Source organism: Chiloscyllium plagiosum, unplaced genomic scaffold (genome assembly GCF_037043375.1).
Source record: "Chiloscyllium plagiosum isolate Xiang-an unplaced genomic scaffold, Cpla_swu_hap1 HiC_scaffold_28, whole genome shotgun sequence".
Lineage (NCBI taxonomy): Eukaryota > Metazoa > Chordata > Chondrichthyes > Orectolobiformes > Hemiscylliidae > Chiloscyllium > Chiloscyllium plagiosum.
This window is the reverse complement of record NW_028270166.1, coordinates 24,932,288-24,955,154: the sequence shown is the minus strand read 5'-3', so window position 1 is coordinate 24,955,154 and position 22,867 is coordinate 24,932,288. Positions and strand designations below refer to the sequence as shown.

At 39.3% G+C, this 22,867-nt stretch overlaps 1 protein-coding gene across 1 annotated transcript in view; it reads right to left on the bottom strand.

The window, feature by feature from the left end:
* LOC122565046 (unconventional myosin-Vb-like) overlaps nucleotides 1-22,867 on the bottom strand; it is a 187,612-nt gene that overhangs the window by 73,870 nt on the left and 90,875 nt on the right. Inside the window, exons 16-21 of the mRNA XM_087975842.1 lie at nucleotides 21,696-21,793; nucleotides 20,059-20,145; nucleotides 10,142-10,250; nucleotides 7,664-7,875; nucleotides 6,007-6,163; nucleotides 3,868-4,107 (exon numbers count right to left, since the gene is read on the bottom strand). Of these exons, the coding sequence (XP_087831968.1) occupies nucleotides 3,868-4,107; nucleotides 6,007-6,163; nucleotides 7,664-7,875; nucleotides 10,142-10,250; nucleotides 20,059-20,145; nucleotides 21,696-21,793 (903 nt within the window). The remainder of the gene's footprint in view (nucleotides 1-3,867; nucleotides 4,108-6,006; nucleotides 6,164-7,663; nucleotides 7,876-10,141; nucleotides 10,251-20,058; nucleotides 20,146-21,695; nucleotides 21,794-22,867) is intronic.

Sequence of the window (22,867 nt, the reverse complement as noted above, 5' to 3'; positions counted from 1 at the left end):
TACCTTGTCAGAAACATCAGCTGTCAACCATTTTCATATCTGGGAATATCCATTGCTCTATAATGGTCAAAAGTTAGGATTAATAGTGCCAAGTTGTAATAGAGGAAAAAAGTGTAAGATCATGTCAAAGACTGTTCAGTGAAATTTTTGACTACAAATCAAAAAAAAAACCATCAATTTAACCATTTCATTCCATCTTGGCAATGAAATTGTAATAACAGTAAATCCTGAAGTCTGAAAATACACAGATCAATGAATGTTGTGGGGAAAAATGTCTGCAAGTCCATCAGCCTCATTCTGATCAAGGATCCATACTAAAATACAAGTTCTCACCTCTTTCCTGATAATGGGTTGGCTTGGTGTCCATTTTCAGGACTTTTTTTTAGTGATTAATAAATCACTAAATTAGGAAGTTGCTGAGCGAAAATAGGAAAAAAGCCAGGACTAGCTATGGAATTATGGAGTCAGTTGTTTGACTATTGATGTCCTGTAAATTTTTTAGGCTGAAAGTGATACACATGTATATTCACTAGGTCGGAGAGTACATTTGTGCATCTAAGTTTCAGACAATTAGGATATAAATTAAATTAAAATTGGATTATGAACTGGAAGTGGAATGAGCTCAAACTATTAAATAGTAATCACATACAGAAGAGAAAAAGCCTAGTTCAGCTGCTTGCAGAACTATTAATGCTAAATTAGAATAGTGTCATAGCAACCAAGTGCTAGAGTCAAACAGCTAGATGAGCATATAATGACACTCAACATACATAGGGAACCTATAAATTCGACGTTTTATACACCCAGCAGTTTCTGTACTATAGGGCATAGTACATTGTATAAGTCAGCAAGTTAGAGACATCCATTAAGAACATAGCAATTATGCAAGGTGTTCATTTGCATATCAATGGGGCAGTAATAATTTAAAGGATGAATTCAAGCAACACTTATGACTTCCCTAACTACATCAAGGAACCAAAGCAAGGTACAGGCAATTTTGCTGTACTGTGCAATAAGATTAATTAATAGCCTTGTAGAAAAGGGGCTACTAACCATTACAATGATTACTATATTGCTTTCAAATTGCGCTTTGCATTTCATATACAACACCAAGATCTTAAAGTTAATGAAAGCAAAACACATGAATGAACGACAGATCAATTAAGGTAGATATGGAATTAGAAGAGATAGACAAGTGATGGCTTGCATTTGAAGAGTAAAACAATTTGCAAAAAATATAGATATTTCTTTTTGGCACAAAACCACCTACAGAAAATGTGATCCAACTGTGACTAGTAAAAGGAGTTACACGCCATACCTGGTTAAATAAAGAGGCTGATGTTGCCAAAGTAGAAGCCAGGGGTGAAAGATTTAAAATGGAGCAAGATAGAGAAAAGAAACCACTAAGGAGAAAGGAAGTATGAAACTTCAATTCCAAGAAACGAAAAAAAAAGTCATGATTTGGAGATGCCAGTGTTGGACTGGAGTGTACAAAAGTTAAAAATCACAACACCAAGTTATAGTGCAGCAGGTTTAATTGGAAGCATTAGCTTTCGGAGCACTGCTCCTTCATCAGGTGGTTGAAGGAGCGGCGCTCCAAAAGCTAATGCTTCCAATTAAACCTGTTGGACTATAACCCGATATTGTGAGATTTTTAACTTTGAAAAAAAAAATTATACTTGTGTGCAAACAGGCAGAGATTGGTGAAATTAAGCATTCGTCCATTAGAGATAGACAAGTCAAATAAAGAACACCAGAGATATTAAGCAATTACTTACCTTCACAATAAAAATTCTAAAAGTCATTACAGAAACAAGAAGTGTCAGAATGTGAAACTTAATAAACAATTATAAATCAAAAAGGTAGAAGACAGAGGGGGGTGGTGGTGGTGGGTTATTTTTCAGACTGGAGGCCTGTGATCAATGATGTGCCACAAAGATCGGTGCTGGGTCCACTACGTTTCATCAGTTATATAAATGATTTGGATATTGACATAGACATAAGAGGTATAGTAAGTAAGTTTGCAGATGATAAAATTGGAGGTGTAATGGACAGTGAAGAAGGTTACCTCAGATTACAACAGAATCTTGATCAGATGGGCCAGTGGGCTGAGAAGTGACAGATGGAGTTTAATTTAGATAAATGAGAGGTGCTGCATTTTGGGAAAGCAAATCTTAGCAGGACTTATTACACTTAAATGGTAAGGTCCTAGGGAGTGTTACTGAACAGAGACCTTGGAGTATAGGTTCATAAATCCTTCAAAGTAGAGTTGCAGGTAGATAGGATAGTGAAGGTGGCGTTTGGTATGCTTTCCTTTATTGGTCAGAATAAAGAGTACAGGAGTTGGGAGGTCACATTGCGGCTGTACAGGACATTGGTTAGGCCACTGTTGGAATATTGCGTGCAATTCTGGTCTCCTTCCTATTGGAAAGATGTTATGAAACTTGAAAGGGTTCAGAAAAGATTTACAAGGATGTTGCCAGGGTTGGAGGATGCGAGCTATAGGGAGAGGCTGAACAGGCTGGGGCTATTTCCCCTGGAGCATTGAAGGCCGAGGGGTGACCTTATAAAAGGTTTATAAAAATCATGAGGGGCATGAATAGGATAAATTGACAAAGTCCTTTCCCTCAGGTGGGGGTGAAGCAGGGAGAAGAGTCCAGAACTAGAGGGCATAGGTTTAAGGGCGAGAGGGGAAAGATATAAAAGGGACCGAAGGGGCAAAATTTTCATGCAGAGGGTGGTAATTGTATGGAATGAGCTGCCACAGGAAGTGGTGGAAGTTGGTACAATTGCAATGTTTAAAAAAGGCATCTGGATGACTATATGAATAGAATGAGTTTAAGAGGGATATTGGCCTGCTGCTGGCAAATGAGACAACATTAGTTTGGGGTATCTAGCCAATGTGGACTAGTTGGACCAAAGAGTCTGCTTCCATGCTGTACATCTCAATGACTCTGACTCTAAAAATTAGAGAGAGGAGAAACTAGTGTTTCAAGTTCCAGATAACCATGCACGGATGAGGAGCATTTTGGGACTTTATCAAAGGTAACTGCAGAGATAAAATGTTTCAATTTTCCAGAACAGCTCCAAGACTTGGAAGATAGTAAACAAGCAAAAAGAAAGGAATTATAGATCAGTTAGCCAATATTAGGAATAGCCAAGGACTAGAATTTATATTAACAGGATACTTAAACTCATGCAAATAAGCAAAGCAAAGTGATACATTGAAAATGTAACTAGTAGGATGGATAAAGCTCATTGAATATTTAAAAAATTGTCTGACTTGTAGTTTCAATTACACCAGTTCATACAATAATTAACACAAGTTTTTTTATCTTTTCACACAATCAGCTACTTCTTCCATCCTCTTATCCAGTTTTTTGGAGTTTTTTTGTATTTCCTAGTTCAAGAGGAGCTTCACCAACTTACTGTGCCCCAGACTTTTTAAAATCAGTCTGCCAATTACTCCAGTCCCAATTCCACCTCGATTCTTGGTGCCAACACAAAACGATGTTAGATTAATTCAGTCACTTCCCAGGGATGCCTCATTCAGCCTCAATAAGACTATTGGTGATCTTGGATTCCAATACAACATTGCATCAGCAAGGTCACTTATTACCTGCTCAAAATCTCCAATCTTTGACACTCCATCATACAAAAACCTCTGCTTTTGTACCTGTAGATTCTGATCCATTGCAATGCTTCACTTGTGGATCTTTGACCCCACTCCATAAAATTGACTGTACAAACTTGTTACTTTTTGTGCACATCTCATCCTGCATCCATCGACAATACTCCTGCACATTTGTCACCAGTGAGGCATTATACACGGCCAAATTGGCTTCCACTTATGGAATCAGAGATTACCTGATCATTCACTTTATACTGCAGCTGCAAAATCTTGTTTTCCATTCCTTTGTTCAGTTTCTTGTAGTGCTCAACTGAACGTGCTTCAACCTTCAGCCTTTTCAGTTGGCGATACGCCATCATTCGTCGAAAACAGCACTGCAAGTAGATAACCGCATGCCGAATTCTTTGATATTTCAAAAAGCTCAGCCATCCTCGCACATACTTCTGTAGGACAGTAGCCTTTTGCTCCCGGACCATCTAATTAAAAGTAAGCGCATGTGTCTTTAGAAATGCTAAAGAAATAACTTCATGTAGTACTCAAAAGAAAAACTTCCACGTACCCCTACCTCTTCCACACATCCACAGAAAGCTAATATTGGTGTCATATTCATTAAACATATGGAGAATTACTAAAGTATGATTTGGAGATGGTGTTGGACCGGGGTGTACAAAGTTAAAAATCACAACACCAGGTTATAGTCCAACAGGTTTAATTAGAAGCATTGGCTTTTGGAGCGACGCTCCTTCATCAGGTGATTGTGTCACAACCACCTGATGAAGGAGCGGCTCTCCGAAAGCTAGTGTGCTTCCGATTAAACCTGTTGAACTATAACCTGGTGTTGTGAGATTTGTAACTTTGTACTAAAGTATGCACCTTGAAGGCCTTTTCATACTTCAAAAGTCGACAGAAGTTGAATGCAATGAAGAGGCTTCATACTTAAAACTTCTTACCAAATTTACGTTTTAAAGAATTGTGAAAAATTGATTTCTTTCAAGTATTGTGGAAATGCTTGGATTTGTTTTGAGAGTGTGATCGAAAAGTTCATTTATGTATGTTGAATTTTTTTTTTAAAAAATAGGCTTAAAAATCGCATGGCTGGCGGTGACCTTTAGTTCGGAGGCTTTTTGAACAGTGACTGGATTGGAGTGTATTTTTTGTGGTCTTCAGCTGGGGACAAGCAGCCTGAGAGAAAGGGCTGTCCAGCTAATCCAGTTTGCTGAAAGCAACACTTGAGTTTAGGGGGAAACCTACAGTTCTTCTGCAAGGAAGGGATTGCATTTCTCAATATTGTATTTCCTGAGCAGGCAGCATCTACAGGGACTCAAACACATACAATTAAGTGACCTGAGTACACTTGCCAGAAAAAAAAAATGACAAATCAAAACCTTTTACACTATCCATTTGCTTTCATGAAAAACCCAAATCAGTTAAAACGTGTGTTTTTGTTCGGAACGCCAATCTCTGCAGAGAAGCCTATTGTGCTTTTTTTTGGGATATCTAGAGAGTGATGAGCACTTATACTTTTATAATTACTAAACATTTCTTGTATATTTACTGAAGCTTTATTTTGCTAATAAATTGTGTTTTATTAAATGTGGGTAATAGATCTTTATTTCAAAACCTAATATAGGCATGTTATTTATAATTGGTCATTTCAGTAACTGGAAAAAAAACTATTTAATTTCACGTTGTGATCCATGGTGTAGAGTGATTAGACTGACTGTGCGCTCCTCCAATCTCAGGTCATAATATTGAAGCAAGACAACAAACTTGCACCTATAAAACACTGATGATCACAAAATGTTTTGCAGCCAATGAGGTGCTTTGACAGGAGAGTCACTATAAAAATATAGGAAACAGTATATAGGGAGCCAATTTGTACACAGCAAGGTCTAAACAAATAGCAGCCAAACCAGTGTTTGATTGAGAAAGATATTGGCCAGCATACCAAGGAGCCACAGTAGGGGATGATTAAAGACTTCAAAAAGTATGGTTAATCCCATCCTTTTAAAACCCCCTAGGCCCTGTTCAGTAATTCATACCTGAACATTACAAACCGTGATCAAAGCCAGCAAACGTTTGGTGAATGGCTGAATTAGATTTTAACAAAAAGAGGGATAACAACTACCATGCCCTTTTACATTCAGTGGTAAAACATCTCAGATTATAGTTTGACAGATCCTAGGACAGTGCACAACTGGAGTGGTGGTCTGGATTTGTGCTCGGGACTCTGGCCTTGGATTTGGCCTTCTGACCACAAACATGATCAATCGTACAACCTCATTCTTCACAGGATATCAGAATAACTTTCACAGTTAAGATCAGAAACAATTACAGAAACTGTTCAGAGCATAAAATGTTCAACAAAGACTTGCCTTATGATAAGTTCGTCTCATAATCATGCCTCTTGCATATGCTTGAATTGTAATTACTGCTGTACGGATGTGTACATACAGCCTCCTCACTACCAACATTCGATATTGTTTCTGTATAATTACGGCAGCCTTCGTCAATCTTAAATGATCAACTAGTCTGAAACAAAAAGATTATATTTTTATACACTCTTCATACAGTGAAGTGCCAAGTCAACATGCACAGTTTAGCAATACAAATGAATTATAACAAGTTAGCTTATAAAAGGCCCTGTTTGAAGTTGTCCCCATATAGTTCCATAAATGATTTTAAATAGATCTTAAATACAGAATCCCTAAGTGCAGAAAGGGTATGGACTGACCCTCCAAAGTGCATCCCTCCCAGACCCAGAGGTTCCTGTAACCCACATTTACCATGGCCAATCCACATAACCAGTATAAGCTTGAACGTACAAACTCCACACAGTCACCCGAGGTTGGAATGAAACTCAAGATCTTGGCACCAAGAGGCAGTGGTGCTGGCCACGGAACCAGCTCTGGAGGACTGGCTCAAATGGTAAGTGTAGATTTTAAAAATTGAGAGATGCATAGCAATGCAAAGTTCAGATTTATTTCTAAAATCCAGCACCAAGTACATCATTAATGTTAAATAAACGTATAAGTGTACAGATGACGACTCTTTGCAATAATAAGATGGTAAGATAAGATTCTTGGTAGTGTAGATGAGTAGAGAGATCTCGGAGTCCATGTACACAGATGCCTGAAAGTTGCCATCCAGGTTGATAGGGTTGTTAAGGCGGTATATGATGGGTTGGTTTTTATTGATGGAAGGATTGAGTTTCAGAGCCATGAGATCATGCTGCAACTGTACAAAAAAACTCTGGTGGGGCCGCACTTGGAGTATTGCGTACAGTTCTGGTCACCACATGTGGATGTGGAAGCTTTGGAAAGGGTGCAGAGAAGATTTACTAGGGTGTTGCCTGGTATGGAGGGAAGGTCTTATGAGGAAAGGCTAAGCGACTTGAGGCTGTTTTTGTTAGAGAGATGAAGGTTGAGGGGTGACTTAATTGAGACACAAGATTCAGAGGGTTAGATAGGCTGGAGAGTGAGACTCTTTTTCTCAAATGATGGCGGCTAGCACAAGGGGACTTAACTATAAATTAAAGGGGTGATAGATGTTAGGACAGATGTCCGAGGTAGTTTCTTTACTCAAAGTAGTAAGGACATGGAACGCCCTGCCTGCAATAGTAGTAGACTTGCCAATTTTAAGTGTCTTTAAATAGTCATTAAATAAACATATGGATGAAAGTGAAATATAGTGTAGAATAGATAGGCTTCAGATTGTTGCAAACAACATGTGGAACCATCGAGGGCTGAAGGGCCTATATTGCGCTGTAATGTTCTATTTTCTAAGTCACTGGTGAGATCATTTGGTGTCACTTTTTTCTGGAGGCTGACTTAATCAGCAACAGCAAACAAGTTTCCTCACTGCACAACATGGAAGTTAATGGGCTGTTTGGATACAACGGAGTTCTGAAGAAAAGTCACTGGGCCCAAAACAAACTCAGCTTTCTCTCCACAAATGCTGCCAGAGCTGCTGAGTTTCTTCAGCACTTTTTTTTGTTTCATGACTGCTTTACTTTAGTGTTGTTTTACTTACTGTTTTGCTAGAAATCTGCGAGTGTATTTCTGGATGACAATAATGGCTCGGCATATCTGCTGATATTTCTTTCTTTGCATCCAACCTCTCACCATCTTCTGTACCATAATGCAGGCAGCTCGCAGTCGGCTTGTCCGGAGCTTCTCCAGATAGGCCACCTGCCCTGCAGAAAAGAAGATCTTGGTCTTTCCAAATTGATATTTGTTTTCATCCTGCGGATAAAACAGAAGTTTTTTTAAATTAAAAAAAACTTAAAAACCAAAAGAACTGTGGATGAGCTGTAAATCCAAAACCAAAGCAAAAGTTGCTGGAAAAGTTCAACAGGTCTGGCAGCATTTGTGAAGAGAAATCAGAACTCATGCTGCCAGTCCTGCTGAGCTTTTCCAGCAAAAACAAAACACACCCAAAAAAAAAATCACAAGATCCATCATTGATCAGATATCACTCACTAGTACATATTTTTAATGTATATAATATTTATTCTTCCATCTAAAAGGTATTATAGTCAGAGTCATAAAGATGTACAGCACGGAAACAGACCCTTCGGTCAAACGCGTCCATGCTGACCAGATATCCCAACCCAGATTTGATTCTCGCCTCAGGCGATTGACTGTGTGGAGTTTGCAGGTTCTCCCAGTGTCTGCGTGGGTTTCCTCCGTGTACTCCGGTTTCCTCCCACAGTCCAAAGATGTGCAGGTCAGGTGAATTGGCCATGCTAAATTGCCCATAGTGTTAGGTAAGGGGTAAATGTAGGGGTATGGGTGGGTTGCGCTTCGGCGAGTCGGCGTGGACTTGTTGGGCCGAAGGGCCTGTTTCCACACTGTAATGTAATCTAAATCTAATCTAAGATCTAGTCCCACCTGCAAGCACCAGGCCTATATCCCTCCAAACCTTTCCTATTCATATACTCATCCAGATGCCTTTTAGATATTGCAATTGTACCAGCCTCCACACTTCCACTGGCAGTTCTTCCAATTCTAAAAAGGTGTCATGATTGTAAATGTTCAGGAACTTCAGCCCAATGAAAATAGAGGAGTTCGATTCGGGGACCTTTAAATACAATCAACACAAACTGAACCCTAATGAAATCAATAACCACAATTGAAAACAAAAACAGAATAAATGTCAAGCATAGGTGGCAATGGTCCACTTTTGGACTGAACACCTTAAGATTGCAGTTATGCATTACATTTTATAACTGCCAGAAGACTCAAAGAAGTTCTTTATGTTCAGAAGAACTTAAGAGTCATATACCACAGAAACAGACCCTTCAGTCCAACTCATCCATGCTAACTAGGTATCCTAATTTAATCTCGTCCTATTTGTCAATATTTGGCCCATATCCCTCTATACCCTTCCTATTCATGTACCCATCCAGATGCCTTTTAAGCAATCTAATTGTACCAGCCTCCATCACTTCCTCTGGCAATTCATTCCATACATGCACCACAGTGTGAAAAGATGCCCCTTAGGTCCCTTTTAAATCTTTCCCCTCCCACCTTAAACCTAAGCCCTCTAGTTTTAGACGTCCCTATCCTAGGATAGAGGCCTTGGCTCTTCACCCTATCCATGACACTCATGATTTTATAAACCTCCATAACTTCTGGACCATATTTAATGTAGGAATCACAACAGCCAATTTAGCCACAGCAAGCTCCCACAAATAATCTTAAAAGGGACACAATAATTTGTTTTGTAAAATTTGATGGAGAGAATAATATTGCCTAGGGAAACAGGAACAGCACCCTGCACGCCTTCAGAATATGGCAAATTGGACACAGCTGGAACCTCAGTTTAATACCTCATCCAAAACATTTCTAACTGTGCAGCATTTCCTTAGTACTGCACAAAAACCAAGTTTGACAGAATTGCAACAAATCATGGAGCTTGACTTGAACCCATCACCTTCAAATTCAGATGATTATGCTACCATTGAGTCACACTGTCGTCATGTTGTGGGTATGTGGTATTTGAGAGTCTACAGCTTCAATTTATATTAACTATTCCTCTACCAATGTTCAAACTAAGAAATTAAACCAGATTTCTCTGACAAACAAGTGATCAACATGCAATATTACTCCCAATTAAAAAGAATACCATGTGAAATCTACTTTTACCTGCATAAGCAATAGTCAGAGATCTATCACTTTGCTGAATTTTTATCAAGGATTGATTAATCAAATATTACTCAATGGTGAGCAGGTTGAATACTTCAAGTATGATTGGTGCTATCCTAAAAGCTAAGGGATGTTTGGAAAAACAATTTTAAAAGTTGAAGTAATAAAATTAGGTTCAAATTTTGTTCACGTGCCAGAAAAAAAAAGGTTGCACTTTGGTTGTTTCAAACAAACATTCACAACTAAAATGATTGTTCAAGACATAAATTCTTTGACCAAGGGAACTCTCTCCCTGGCCCCAGGCACAACATGGGCCTTTAAACTAGTAAAAAAAAATGTCTGATATCATAGCTTTTGAAACCTTGATTAGGTTTTCCAACATGTTTTTACAGGTCTGTTTCTCATCTGCACAAATGTTTTCTTCTCTCATCAAAACCCTGTAGCGACTAAAGAAATCAACGTAGGTCCACCTAAAAAAAAAATAAAAATCCAACATTAGTAAACTTCAACGAAACAATTTACAAAATTCTATGATAGAATGATATAATGTTATGATACAGAAACGGGTCATTCAACTCTGTGCAATGAAATCTCCACAACCAAAACGATTCACACATGACGATGTCAGGTTTCCTTCATTGAGAGTTAAGTGTGAAGTCTGATGGTCATGCGCAGGTTTCCTAATATTGAAAGGAAATTTGTATTACCCACTTTATTTTGGAGTAAAGTTTGCATTTGGTTTCCAGCCTTTTTGAAGGTGGCTTTTCTGTTCAGTCCAATAAAAATTCCTGTATAATTAGAACTAGGAACATCAGTTTGTGTTGTGGACAGAATAGAAGGCACGTCCTCCTTATTACTGAGGGACTGGCTTTAATTTGAGCATGAATATCATTAGATGCATTCCAATTATTTGTTACATTCCTCAGATCATACCATTTTACAAAAGGCAACACATTGTTCTATGGAAGTGATAGTTTAGGAACATTGACAATCCAAATGAAGGCAAATAAGAATTTTATATGCATTTGTTTCTTAATTAAAAACTTTAAAAGTATAAAAACATAGGTACTAACTTGGGCTCAAGCAGTGTTTTAAGAGCAGTAACAATGTACTATTTTCTAGGTCTGTAGATTGTTAAGGTGCAAATGATGGCCTCTAGTAGAGTGGTGCTCTTCCTGTCAGGATGTGTAGGGAGGGTTTCCATGTTACTGATCATGATTTGGAGACGCCGGTGTTGGACTGGGGTGTACAAAGTTAAACATCACACACTACACCTGGTTATAATCCAACAGGTTTAATTGGAAGCACTAAACTTTCAGAGCACTGCTCCTTCATCAAGTGGTTGTGGAGGACAACCACCTGATGAAGGCAGTGCTCTGAAAGCTTGTGCTTCCAATTAAACCTGTTGGACTATAACCTGGTGGTTGTGATTTAACATATTACTGATGATCACATCTGCAGAAAGTTGTGAATCCTATCGGACCGCATGGATCGGTAGAAGCAGCAGTTACAGGTAACAAGGAATTTACAGGAGCTCTCTCCTGTGGCTACCCCCTTTAGAAACAGATACGTTGTTTTAGAAAATGAAGGTGGTGATGGACTCTGAGGGGAATGCAGCACTGAGAGCCAGGTTTCTGATACTGGGACTGACTCTAATGGAACCTGACATATCCCTTGTTACAAGTGATCAATTGTGATAGGGGCTAAGTGAAAGCGGATACTGCAGATGCTAGAGATTAGAGTCAAGATTAGAGTGGTGCTGGAAAAGCACAGCAAGTCAGGCAGCATTCAAGGAGCAGGAATATCAACTTTTGGGCAAAAGCCCTTCGATCATTCCTGATGAAGGGTTTTCGCCAGAAACGTTGATTTTCCTGCTCCTTGGATGCTGCCTAACCCATTATTCTTTTTCAGCACCACTAAGTTTGACTGTGATAGAGGACTCTAGTCAGAAACACGGGTCAGACATTTCTTCGGGTGACAACGAGTCATCAGAATGATGTATTACCTTCCTGGTGCCAGAATCAAGGATCTCTCAGAGGGTGGAGAATATCCTCAAAATTGGGTGAGGGATCAACAGGAGGTCATTGCACACATTGGAGGAAAGGATGAGATTTTGAGGAGAGAATACAGGAAGATAGGCAGGAATTTAAAGACAAAACAAAAGGAGCGAGAGCACTTCACATTTTGCAAATCATTGGAATCTCTTATGGAGTAGAAGGAGCCTTGAAAAGAGGAGGATGGGCACCTGAATTGGCAGGGGACACTGGAGGAGAGATTTACTTGAGCTGCTTGGGAGGATTTAAACAGGTGATGGGGCAACACTCATGATCTCATTAAATGACAGTCTTGCGAGGCAAAATGGCCACTTCTGTTGTCAATGCGAATATTGTATGTATGTTGCTTTGCCTTCTCAGCTTCTGAAATAGTAATAATGTGCTGGGACTCTACTTTTAACAAAGTACAACCTGTACTAGCAATCTAGCACACTCTGGTCCATCAACTTCTCTGGTTCGGGGCCTGTAATATGGTTCCAGTTCTGGTCTGTGTAAAGTTGTTGTTTGGGTCACAAGTATAAAATCGGAATGCCCAGTTTCAATTTGCATTAATTTTAGTAAAATGCTGCTTTTTGTCTGGAATAATTCAGATCATAATTAATGGACCCTTCACTAAAATGACTTATTTTATGGGTCACAGATGGATGTAAGAGGAATTAAAATTAAATGCTTCAACCCCTCAGGAATAAATGCTTATTATTTGAAGAACTCCTGTACTGACTGACCACATGACCTACTTTAACTTCAAATTTTCCATTCTCCCAAGGTTGTCACAATAGGGAGACACATCTGACTACAGGTTGCAACAGTGGTACCCAGGTGGGTAAAGGTGTAGTTAAAACTGAATGCTGTATATAGAGTCATTGAGGAAAAGTGATTTCTTGTAGACACATTACACAAGTTTTGAGGGCTTCGACCTTTCAGATCAAAATCTTTTTCCTTCATTGTGAACATTTGTCAGCAGAGAAGCTAACTCTTTACTGACTGAAGAGAACTTTGCTTTTAGATATAAAAACAATTCTGAAGGGTTTGAGGGGAAAATTGACTGAAACGGCATAACATTTTTCACTGGAGTGTAAGTTGAGGGGTCACCTTATTGAAGCTTATAAAATCATGAGGGGTATAGATTATGGAAATGCTGAGGGTCCTTTCCCCTAGTGTAGGAAAATTCAAAATTAGGGGTATATTTTTAAGGTGAGAGGAGAAAGATTTATAAAAAAGGATGGAGGAATCACTTCAAATATTGGTTCGTGTGTGGAATGATCTTCCAGAGAAAGTAATGGATGCCTGTACAATTAAAATTTTTTTGAGATATTTGGATAAAGGTCATGAATAGGAAAGATTGAGGGATAGGGACCAAGCACAGGCAGGTGGGATTAGTTTAGATTGGGAACATGGTCAGCATGGACTGGTTGGACTGAAGGGTCTGTTTCCATGCTGTACGACTATGACTATGGGTCAGAGATAGTGGGGAAAAGATACTAGTACAGTTGGGAAAAAGAACAAATCAAAAAGTCAGGGCAGGCGGAGAATGAGATAGGACTTATGAATTAAACTACATTTATTTCAATGCAGAGGCCTAACAGGGAAGGTAGATGAGCTCAGGGCATGCCTAGGAACATGGGACTGGGATATCATGGCAATGACAGAGGTGGCTCAGGGATGGACAGGACTGGTAGCTTAATGTTCCAGAGTATAGATCCTATAGGATGAATTGATAGGGGGTGGGTGGAAAAGGAGGAATGTGTAAGAGAGGAGGGGGAAATGTCATTTTTGATTAAGGAAACATTATGGCTGTACTTAGGGAGGATATTCCTGGAATGTGTGTCGAGGGAGGTTATTTGGAAGGGGGGGGGGGTGGGGGGGTGGGGGAGGAGAGAGAAGACCTTGGTGATTGTTCTATGGAGCTCCCCAGTAGTCAGAAGGAAATTAAACATTTAAACATATTTGTAAGGCGATCTCAGTTGTCTGTAGGAATAACAGGGCGGTGATGGTAGGGGATTTTAATTTTCCAAACAGACTGGGACTGCCAGTGTTAGCGGCTTGGATGGAGAGGAATTTAAGCGTGCACAAGAAAATTTTCCAATTCACTATGTGCTTAGGATGTATCTATTAGACAAGTTGCAAAACTTGACCTAATCTTGGGAAATAAGGCAGGGTAGGTGACTGAGGAGTCAGTGGGGGAACATTTTGGGGCCAGTGACCATAATTCTATTTTTAAAATAGTGATGGAAAAGAATAGACCAGATCTAAAAGTAAGGCCAACTTGATAGTATTAGGCAAGTACTTTCAAAAGTTGATTGAGGATGAATGTTTGGAGGAAAAAAGGGATGGCTGGAAAGTGGGAAGCCTTCAAAAATGAGATAACAAAAGTCCAGAGGCACTATGTTCTTGTGAAGGGGAAGGGCAAACCTGCTAGGTGTAGGAAATGCTAGATAACTAGAGAAATCGAAGGTTTGGTTAAAAAAAAAGGAGGAAGCACATGTCCGGGATAGACAGCAGAAATCAAGTGAATCCTTAAAGTACAAAGGCAGTAGGAGTATCCTTAAGAGGGAAATCTGGATGCCAAAAAAGGGGACATGAGAGGGTTAAGTAGAATCCAAAGAAATTCTACAAATGCATTAAAGGACAAAAGGGTAACTAGGGAGAGAATAGGGCCCCTCAAAAGATCAGCAAGGTGGCCTTTGTGGAACCACAGGAGATGGGGGAACATAATATGTTGCATCAGTGTTTACTGTAGAGGAGGACGTGGAATGTCTAGCACGTAGGGAAATACATGTTGACATCTTGAAAAACGTCCATATTACTGGAGGCGGCAGTGCTGGACATCTTAAAACACAAAAGGTACATAAATCCTTGGGAGCTGATCAGGTGTACCCTAGAACTCTGTGGGAGGTTAGGGAAGTGATTGTTGGGCCCCTTGTGGAGATATTTGTATCATCAATAGCCACAAGTGAGGTGCTGGAAGACTAGAGGTTGGCTAGGGTGGTGGTGCTATTTAAGAAAGGTGACAAGGCCAAGTCAGGGAATTATAGACCAGTGAGCCTGACATCGGTGGTGGCAAGTTGGAGGGAATCCGGAGGGACAGAATTTACATATATTTGGAAAGGCAAGGACTGATTAGGGATAGTCAATATGACTTTGTATACAGGAAACCATGCCTCACTAACTTGAGTTAGTTTTTGAAGAGATGAATAAATGGATTGATATGGGCAAAGCAGTGGACGTGAATCTATAGGGACTTCAGAAAGCCATTTGACAAGGTTCCTCGTGGTAGATGGGGTAGCAAGGCTAGATCACACGGAATACAGGGAGAACTAACCATTTAGGTACAGAAGTGACTCGAAGGGAGAAGGGTGGTGGTGGATGGTTGCTTTTCAGTCTAGAGGCTTGTGACCAGCAGTGTGCCATAAGGATTGGTGCTTGGTCCACTCCTTTTCATCATTTAAATAAGTGATTTGGATTTGAACATAGGAATGATGATTAGCAAGTTTGCAGATGACACCAAAGTAGGTGGTGTAATGGACAGCAAAGGAGGTTACCTCAGACTACAATGTGATCTTGATCAGACCAGAGTGTCTGATCAGTGGTGGGCAAGTTTTTGGAGGGAATGTATTTGAAAAGGCAAGTGCTGATTAGGGATAGTCAGCATGGCTTTGTGCATGGGAAATCACGTCTCACAAACTTGATTGAGGTTTTTGAAGTACTAACGAACAGGATTGAAGGCGGCAGAGCAGTGGACGTGATCTGTATGGATTGCAAGGCTTCTGACAAGGTTCCTCATGGTAGGCTGGTCAGCAAAGTTGGATCTCATGGAATTAGAATTGGAATCCCTACAGTGTGGAAACAGGCCCTTTGGCCCATATGTCCATACCATCCCACTAGAGAATGTGCAAACTCCACACAGGGTGGAATCGAACCCAGGTCCCTGGCGCAGAGGTAGCAGTGAGAACTAGACATTTGCCTACAGAACTGGCTCGAAGGTAGACACAGATGGTGTTGGTGGAGGTTGCCTTTCAGACTGGAGGCCTGTGACCAATGGTGTGCCCACTGCTTTTCATTTATATAAATGTTTTGGACGTGAACGTAAGAGGTATAGAGTCAGATGTACAGCATGGAAACTGACCCTTTGGTCCAACCCGTCCATGCTGACCAGATATCCCAAGCCAATCTAGTCCCACCTGCCAACACCTGGCCCATATCCCTCCAAACTTTTCCTATTCCCATACCTATCCAAATGCCTATTAAATGTTGCAATTGTACCAGCCTCCACCACTTCCTCTGGCAGCTCATTCCATACACATACCACCCTCTGAAAATGTTGCCCCTTAGCTCTCTTTTATATCTTTCCCTCTCACCCTAAACCTATGCCCTCTAGTTCTGGACTCCCCAATCCTGGGGAAAAGACTTTGCCTCAGATTACAACAGGATCTTGATCAGATGGGCCAATGGGCTGAGAAGTGGCAGATGGAGGTAATTCAGATAAATGAGAGATGCTGCATTTTGGGAAAGCAAATCTTAGCAGGACTTGTACACTTAATGGTAAGGTCCTAGGGAGTGTTGCTGAACAAAGAGACCTTGGAGTGCAGGGTCATAGCTCCTTCAAAGTGGAGTTGCAGGTAGGTAGGATAGTGAAAATAGCATTTGGTATGCTTTCCTTTACTGGTCAGAGTATTGAGTACAGGAGTTGGGAGGTCATGTTGCAGCTGTACAGGACATTGGTTAGGTCACTGTTGGAATATTGCGTGCAATTCTGGTTTCCTTCTTATCGGAAAGTTGTGAAACTTGAAAGGGTTCAGAAAAGATTTACAAGGATGTTGCCAGGGTTGGAGGATTTCAACTATAGGGAGAGGTTGAATTGGCTGGGGCTATTTTCCTTGGAGCCTCTGAGGCTGAGGGGTGACCTTAGAGATTTATAAAATCATGCAGGGCATGGATAGGATAAATAGGCTAGGTATTTTCTTAGAGATGAGGGAATACAGAAATAGAGGGGGAGGGGGGGGAAAAAAATTTGAAAGAGACCTAAGGGGCAACTTTTTCACGCAGAGGGTGGTGCATGTATGCATGAACTGCCAGAAGTGGAGGCTGGTACAACAACATTTAAAAAAGGCATCTGTATTATATGAATAGGAAAGATTTAGGAAGATATGGGCCAAATACTAGCAAATGGTCTGGATATGGATGAATTGGACCAAACACAGTCTTCTTCAGTACTGCCCATCTGTAACTTTCTAAACTTGATATAGTGCTTGAAGATTGAAAAGAAACCAAGCAATAAAAACACCAGAGTCTCGCTACCTAGATCCACTTTGTGGAAAATCTGTCAAGCAACTGTTGGCATTACCCATAACATTTATAGCTTTTAGCACACATTTTGTAAGATGTACAAAATCAAGTGACCCCTGTCAAAGGTTCACCAAAAGTCAGAAATTTGCAAACATTAATATTTAAGCAGCTATTAACACAAGTATTTTTTTCAACAAGCTCATTTTTAGAGTATGTGGTTCAGTGGTTAGCACTGCCGCCTCACAGCGCCCGGGACCTGGGTTCAATTCCAACCATAGGCGAGTGTGTGGAGTTTGCACATTCTCCCCGCGTCTGCATGGGTTTATTCCGGTTTCCTCCCACAGTCCAAAGATGTGGAGTGAATTGGTCATGCTGAATTGCCCATGGTATTCAGACAGGTGTAGATTAGCTGCATTAGTCAGGGATAAATATAGGGTAGATGAATGTGTCACGGAGGATCATGTTGGGCCAAAGGACCCGTTTCCACACTGTTGGAATTCTAATCTTCTGAAAGATGAAATAAATTTCAGGAAAGCATCAAATGCTTTCATACCAAAGCTTTGTTTACAAAGTCAAGAATCACTCCATCAGAACAATGGTGATATATCTGTACTTGAAAGAGCAATTGTCCTGAAATTTCTGTCAGGCCAAACAGAATCTGTAGGTTTCAAGTCCAATAGTTTGAAAATATGGTGTATTTCTACTGCCTTAAAAATTTACTCACCACAGTATGCTATTTGCCAGGTTTCAAACTGAAACAACAAAGTTAGCCCTTTAGTCCGGTATTGAACCGAACTCCTGTAGCTACAAAATTTAAATTCATTGAAATTATGTTTTAGTTTAACACTCCAATCGGTTACAAATTCTGGTAAATGCATCGGTGGCTAATGTAATAAAGGGGGAACCAAACCTATTCATATACAAAGCTATAGAATTGCAGAAATGCATGTTTTCGAGTGGAAGTTATGTTTTTAAACTTGACTTTCCACTTCATTTTTTTTTGAAGTTATCATATCAAAATTTGTTTGAATGATCACATTATTTATGAAAAAAGATAGAAATATGTACTGTTTCCAACTTCTACTTTTCACGGACTAAAATAATTGCGTTTTAAAGAAAACAGACTCAAGGTGGTCAACAGACCAGTTTAATTTAAGTTCACAAAACCAATGCAAGATAAATAACACTGTCAAAAATCTTCATTTTAAAATTAAAAAAAAGTGAAACTCAGCCAGGTTTGAATAAACCCTTGTCTCCTATGTTTCTTTTAGGCTATTCTTGAAATTTCACACATGAAGGATACTGCAGATTTCAAAATGTGTTCAGTTCCCATGTCCAGATCATTTGTGTATAGCATTGAATAGTTGTGGTCCAAACACTGACCCTTGCAGAACTCCACTAGCCACCGGCTGCTATCTTGAAAAAACTTATTCTTTTATCTCAAGCCATTACATAGGTCACTGTTTACACCTAATACTATAGGCCCTGCTCTCATTTAACAGCCTCATGTATTGCACTTTGTCATAGGCCTTCTGGGACACAAAATAGATTGCGTCCACTGATTCTCCTTTGTCTAACTTGCTCATTACCTCCTCAAAGGAATTCTAACAGATTGGTCAGGCGTGACCTCCCATCTTTTAGACATGTCACAAATTTATTTTCTTTAAAATCTACAACCTGATTTTCCCAGTTTATCAACATACTGAAGGCCTCCAAGATTATTGCAAATGTCTTTCTTACAGCTTTTCTATTTTCTTCCCCACATCCTGACCACTGCGAGGCAGCCTATATATAACTCCCATCAGGGAAGTTATTCCTTTGCGGTTCAATTCTACCCACACAGATTCTACACCTGGCCCTATAAAATTGCTTATTGATTTACTGTCATCTTTTACTAGAAAGATAACAGTGACCCTCCCACCTATCCTTTCAATATTCAGTTCCCAGCCCTGAAAACCTTGCAGCCACAAATCGGAGATACCGACAACATTATATTTGCCATTTTCAATCTGTGCTACAAACTCATTTGTTTTATATACTGCATTTAAGTACAACACCCTCAGTCCTGTTTCGACTGACCCCATTCTCAGTTATCCCCTTATCTGCTGTTTCTGAAGTTAGCTTCCTGACCCCTTCTATACTCTAACCTCTGATGAGCCTGCCCCTGCTTTAACTCTTTCCACAATATTCCATGCAAACAAACCCAGCGTTCCCCCTTAATCAGATACGATTGTAAAATTCAACAGCACAGACGATCAAGTAGGAATTGTAGATTCAAATGGGGGAATTCAATCCAAAACCAGGGACACAAAACAAGAATTTTTTTTTTTAAATTTTAAACCAACAGCTCTATTCTTGAGGAAGGAGTGGTCATACTTTGAATAATTCAATGCCAAAGGATGACTGACAGTAAACATTAATCACCTAATTTAAAAAAAAAGTACTAAAACTGAAGTGTCAGCTTTAATTTGCATTTACTACACAAATGCAACAATTTCAAACATAGTGCAGTATATCTTGGACATATCTTTTAGATCTGCCCTTAACCATGTACCTGAACTCCGCTGGATAGCCACAGGTTGCACAGCTTCACTTACATTTGTGGGAAAAATATGGTCCACATGAAGAGTAACTATTGTTGACCACTATCAAATGCATATAATGTAGCTGCTATATTAATTTAACTATCAGACACTTACTTAATAAAATCTATCCTGGAGGAGCAATAACCTTAGTATTTGAAAGTGGGAAAGACATGATAGTTGCAGTTTCTTCTAGTTTTAAGGGGTTTAATTCCTCAGCACATTGAATTTAGGCAAGTGAAAGCACTGCCCAAGGTACTGAGCAAAGCATCACATACATAGTGTTCAAGACAAAAAAAAACAACAATTCAACACTCCGTCCTCTTTGAACCACATTCAATGCAATTCATACTTACCTTGATGGATACCCAGCAGCACTGAGACGGATTGTTTCAATAACACCAGAGGCTCTTAATTGTTGAACCATTCTTTTTGGATTAAACCTGCAGCAGAAATGCCAAACTTTGACCTCAATAGCCTTTAACTACAAGTGAAGCAGAGCTCAAATACTCAGTCCTGAGTAACATACTGTATTGCTTTACTACATTTTGCAGTTAAAGCTAGTTATTCATCAGCTTCTTTCAAACATTACAACACTGTCTGAAACTGGGGTAGTAGTCACATTAAAATTTAACACAGGTAGCTGCCATCCAGATGATCCATTTTTTGGAGGTATCCAATTAATCCCACTCTCCATATTGCCCCAGCTCTATCTCTTCCACCACCCCCCCCACCCCAAACACAGGTATTTATCCAGCTCAATATTGAACATTGCAGAAAGGAATATTCGGTAATGCATTCCAGATCACAACGCGAGTTTCACAACTCCTACCCACTCCATCATCTGAAACCCCTCTCTTCATATCATCAAGATTTCTGATACCCTTAGCTGAAGAAATTATATTTGAATAAATTAAAAAGTACAGGGCCCTCAATTAATTAAGGAAAAGCAGGGAAGCGGTGCAAACTGACAGCTTTAAAAAAAAAGATAGTAAATATTTTACCTTAAAACTGATCACTAATTCTCAGGTCTTTATCTTCATTTACCCATACCCCCAAAATTAAGTGAAATTTACAGTTGTATAATTCCAGTTTTAAAGTCAGCACTCAATTATAACAATATTAGTACTGAGAACAGTGGCATTGTTTTTGAACTAAAATGTTTGTATTTAAAGTAAGAGACTTTAATGAAATCTGTATTAGATGCATTTACCATAATGATTATGCCACAAAAGATGCTGTAGCCATCCTTTATGCAATAAAAAATCCTCCAGAAAGTACAAAACATGAGGAGCAACAGCAAAACATTTGCCAAGTTGTTGTCCCAGCCATTTTGTATTTATAAGGGCACAATTTAAAAAAAAAATCAAGGCATTTCACAAATGGAAAAAATAGAGAAGGGAAAAACATGCCACAAGCCAGAGAGAGATTACCAACCAACTAGGTACAGTCAAAATAAATAGAGGTATGGAGATGGTTCAGAGCAAAAGGATTGAGTAGATCTGATTGAAATGTTTAATGTGAAAACATTTTTGTAAAATTGGAATCAAATATTTTCATTGATAGAATCCTCTCTCATTAAAAACCTATTCATTTGTACAGTGTTAGAATCAAACCTACACATAGCTTTCTCTTGACAGATTCCTTAGTTCTCTTGACAAAGCTGTGCACAGCCTGGGATGAAAATGAAAAACCCAATGGAAGCAGAATCCATGGTCATTATTTTAAATGATCAAAAGAAAACTTGAGAAATTGTGGTGGAATGAGGCTAAAGTCAATTGTTATGCACTTCCCCCTCAAACTCTGCACATCTTTGTCTGCAACATTTTAAAGCACCATTTTTCTGGGTTTTTTTTGGGTAGAATTATATGCTTTGCATATCTTGCCCATTTGACCTATCTAGTGGCAAATGTACTTCACACCTGTCTCAAGAGAATCAAAAACACACTTACACTTATTGACATTGAAAAACAGCAGCGGCAGATTTACTCACAAGAACGGTTCCTTTGTATCATTTGGCTTTAGGCAGCGGACATAGTGAGGAGATGTTGAATTCAAAGTTTCCATTAGGCGATTAAGTGATGCTCGAAACTACAGAAAAATATCACACGTTTCTCAGTAACTTGTAAACACTTAAAGTGCTATAGATTAGTCTGAAGTAGTCAGCTCTAACTCGATAAGACAGTGTGATAGTAGATAACATACAGAACGTGTAAGCACATCAACAAGTCTATGCAAATTTCTGAAACAACCAAACAAAAGCACAGTTGTAATATCACTTCAAGAAGCAGGGTTGGTGGTGATAGAAAACAAGAGAATCAGAACCAACATAGATGTTTCTGAAACTCAAATTGGGTTAAAGGTAGAGTAAAATTGCTTCAAGACTGGCTGTTGGTTATTCACAACCCCCAACTTTATATCCACCACACTGCAACATAGATAGGTTTCTGCACTGTATTAAGAGAACTCACTAACTTCTCCATAAATATTATCAATTTCATCCCAAATCCCTCTAGAGGGAGTATTTCCTTAACCACCTTAAAGCAGATTATATTTAAAATTTAAATCTCCTCTTAGTATTCAGTTTTACTAGAGCACTCAATATAGAAACTTATAGATTAGAAAGCAATTGGTCACAGTTAGCCACCCAGTACTCATCCCCATTAATCCACCCATTCTATCCCACTGTGCATCACCTACATAATAGAAGGTCAACATCACACCACTGACCTCAGACACCTGAAATTCCAACTCCAGTAGTGAAGACACATGTAGCACAACTAGGAGTGCTGGAAAATGCTACAAATTAAATTCTCTGGCCAGAAAAAACAAATCACTTCATTTTGTGCTCTGGACTGACTACCACATTAGCCCCTTGATGTATTTTACTACACTGTAATGAAGACTCATGATCTATTATTATTTGGCTCTCCGGTTTCTAAAGTGGACAGAACATGTACAGTTAGGCTTGATTGTATTTCTACAGTGAATTAAGAACAGGATACTATATGTGGGCTGAATTTAGCCAAAACATGGTCAAATATCAATATTAGGGCATTTCTCTGAACTCTAGTACATTCTTTCATGTAATTTTATGTTGCATTAAACATGCATCCTACCTTCATGGCTCTGTTCTCACGCTAGCTAGCAGCAAAGTGCTCACTG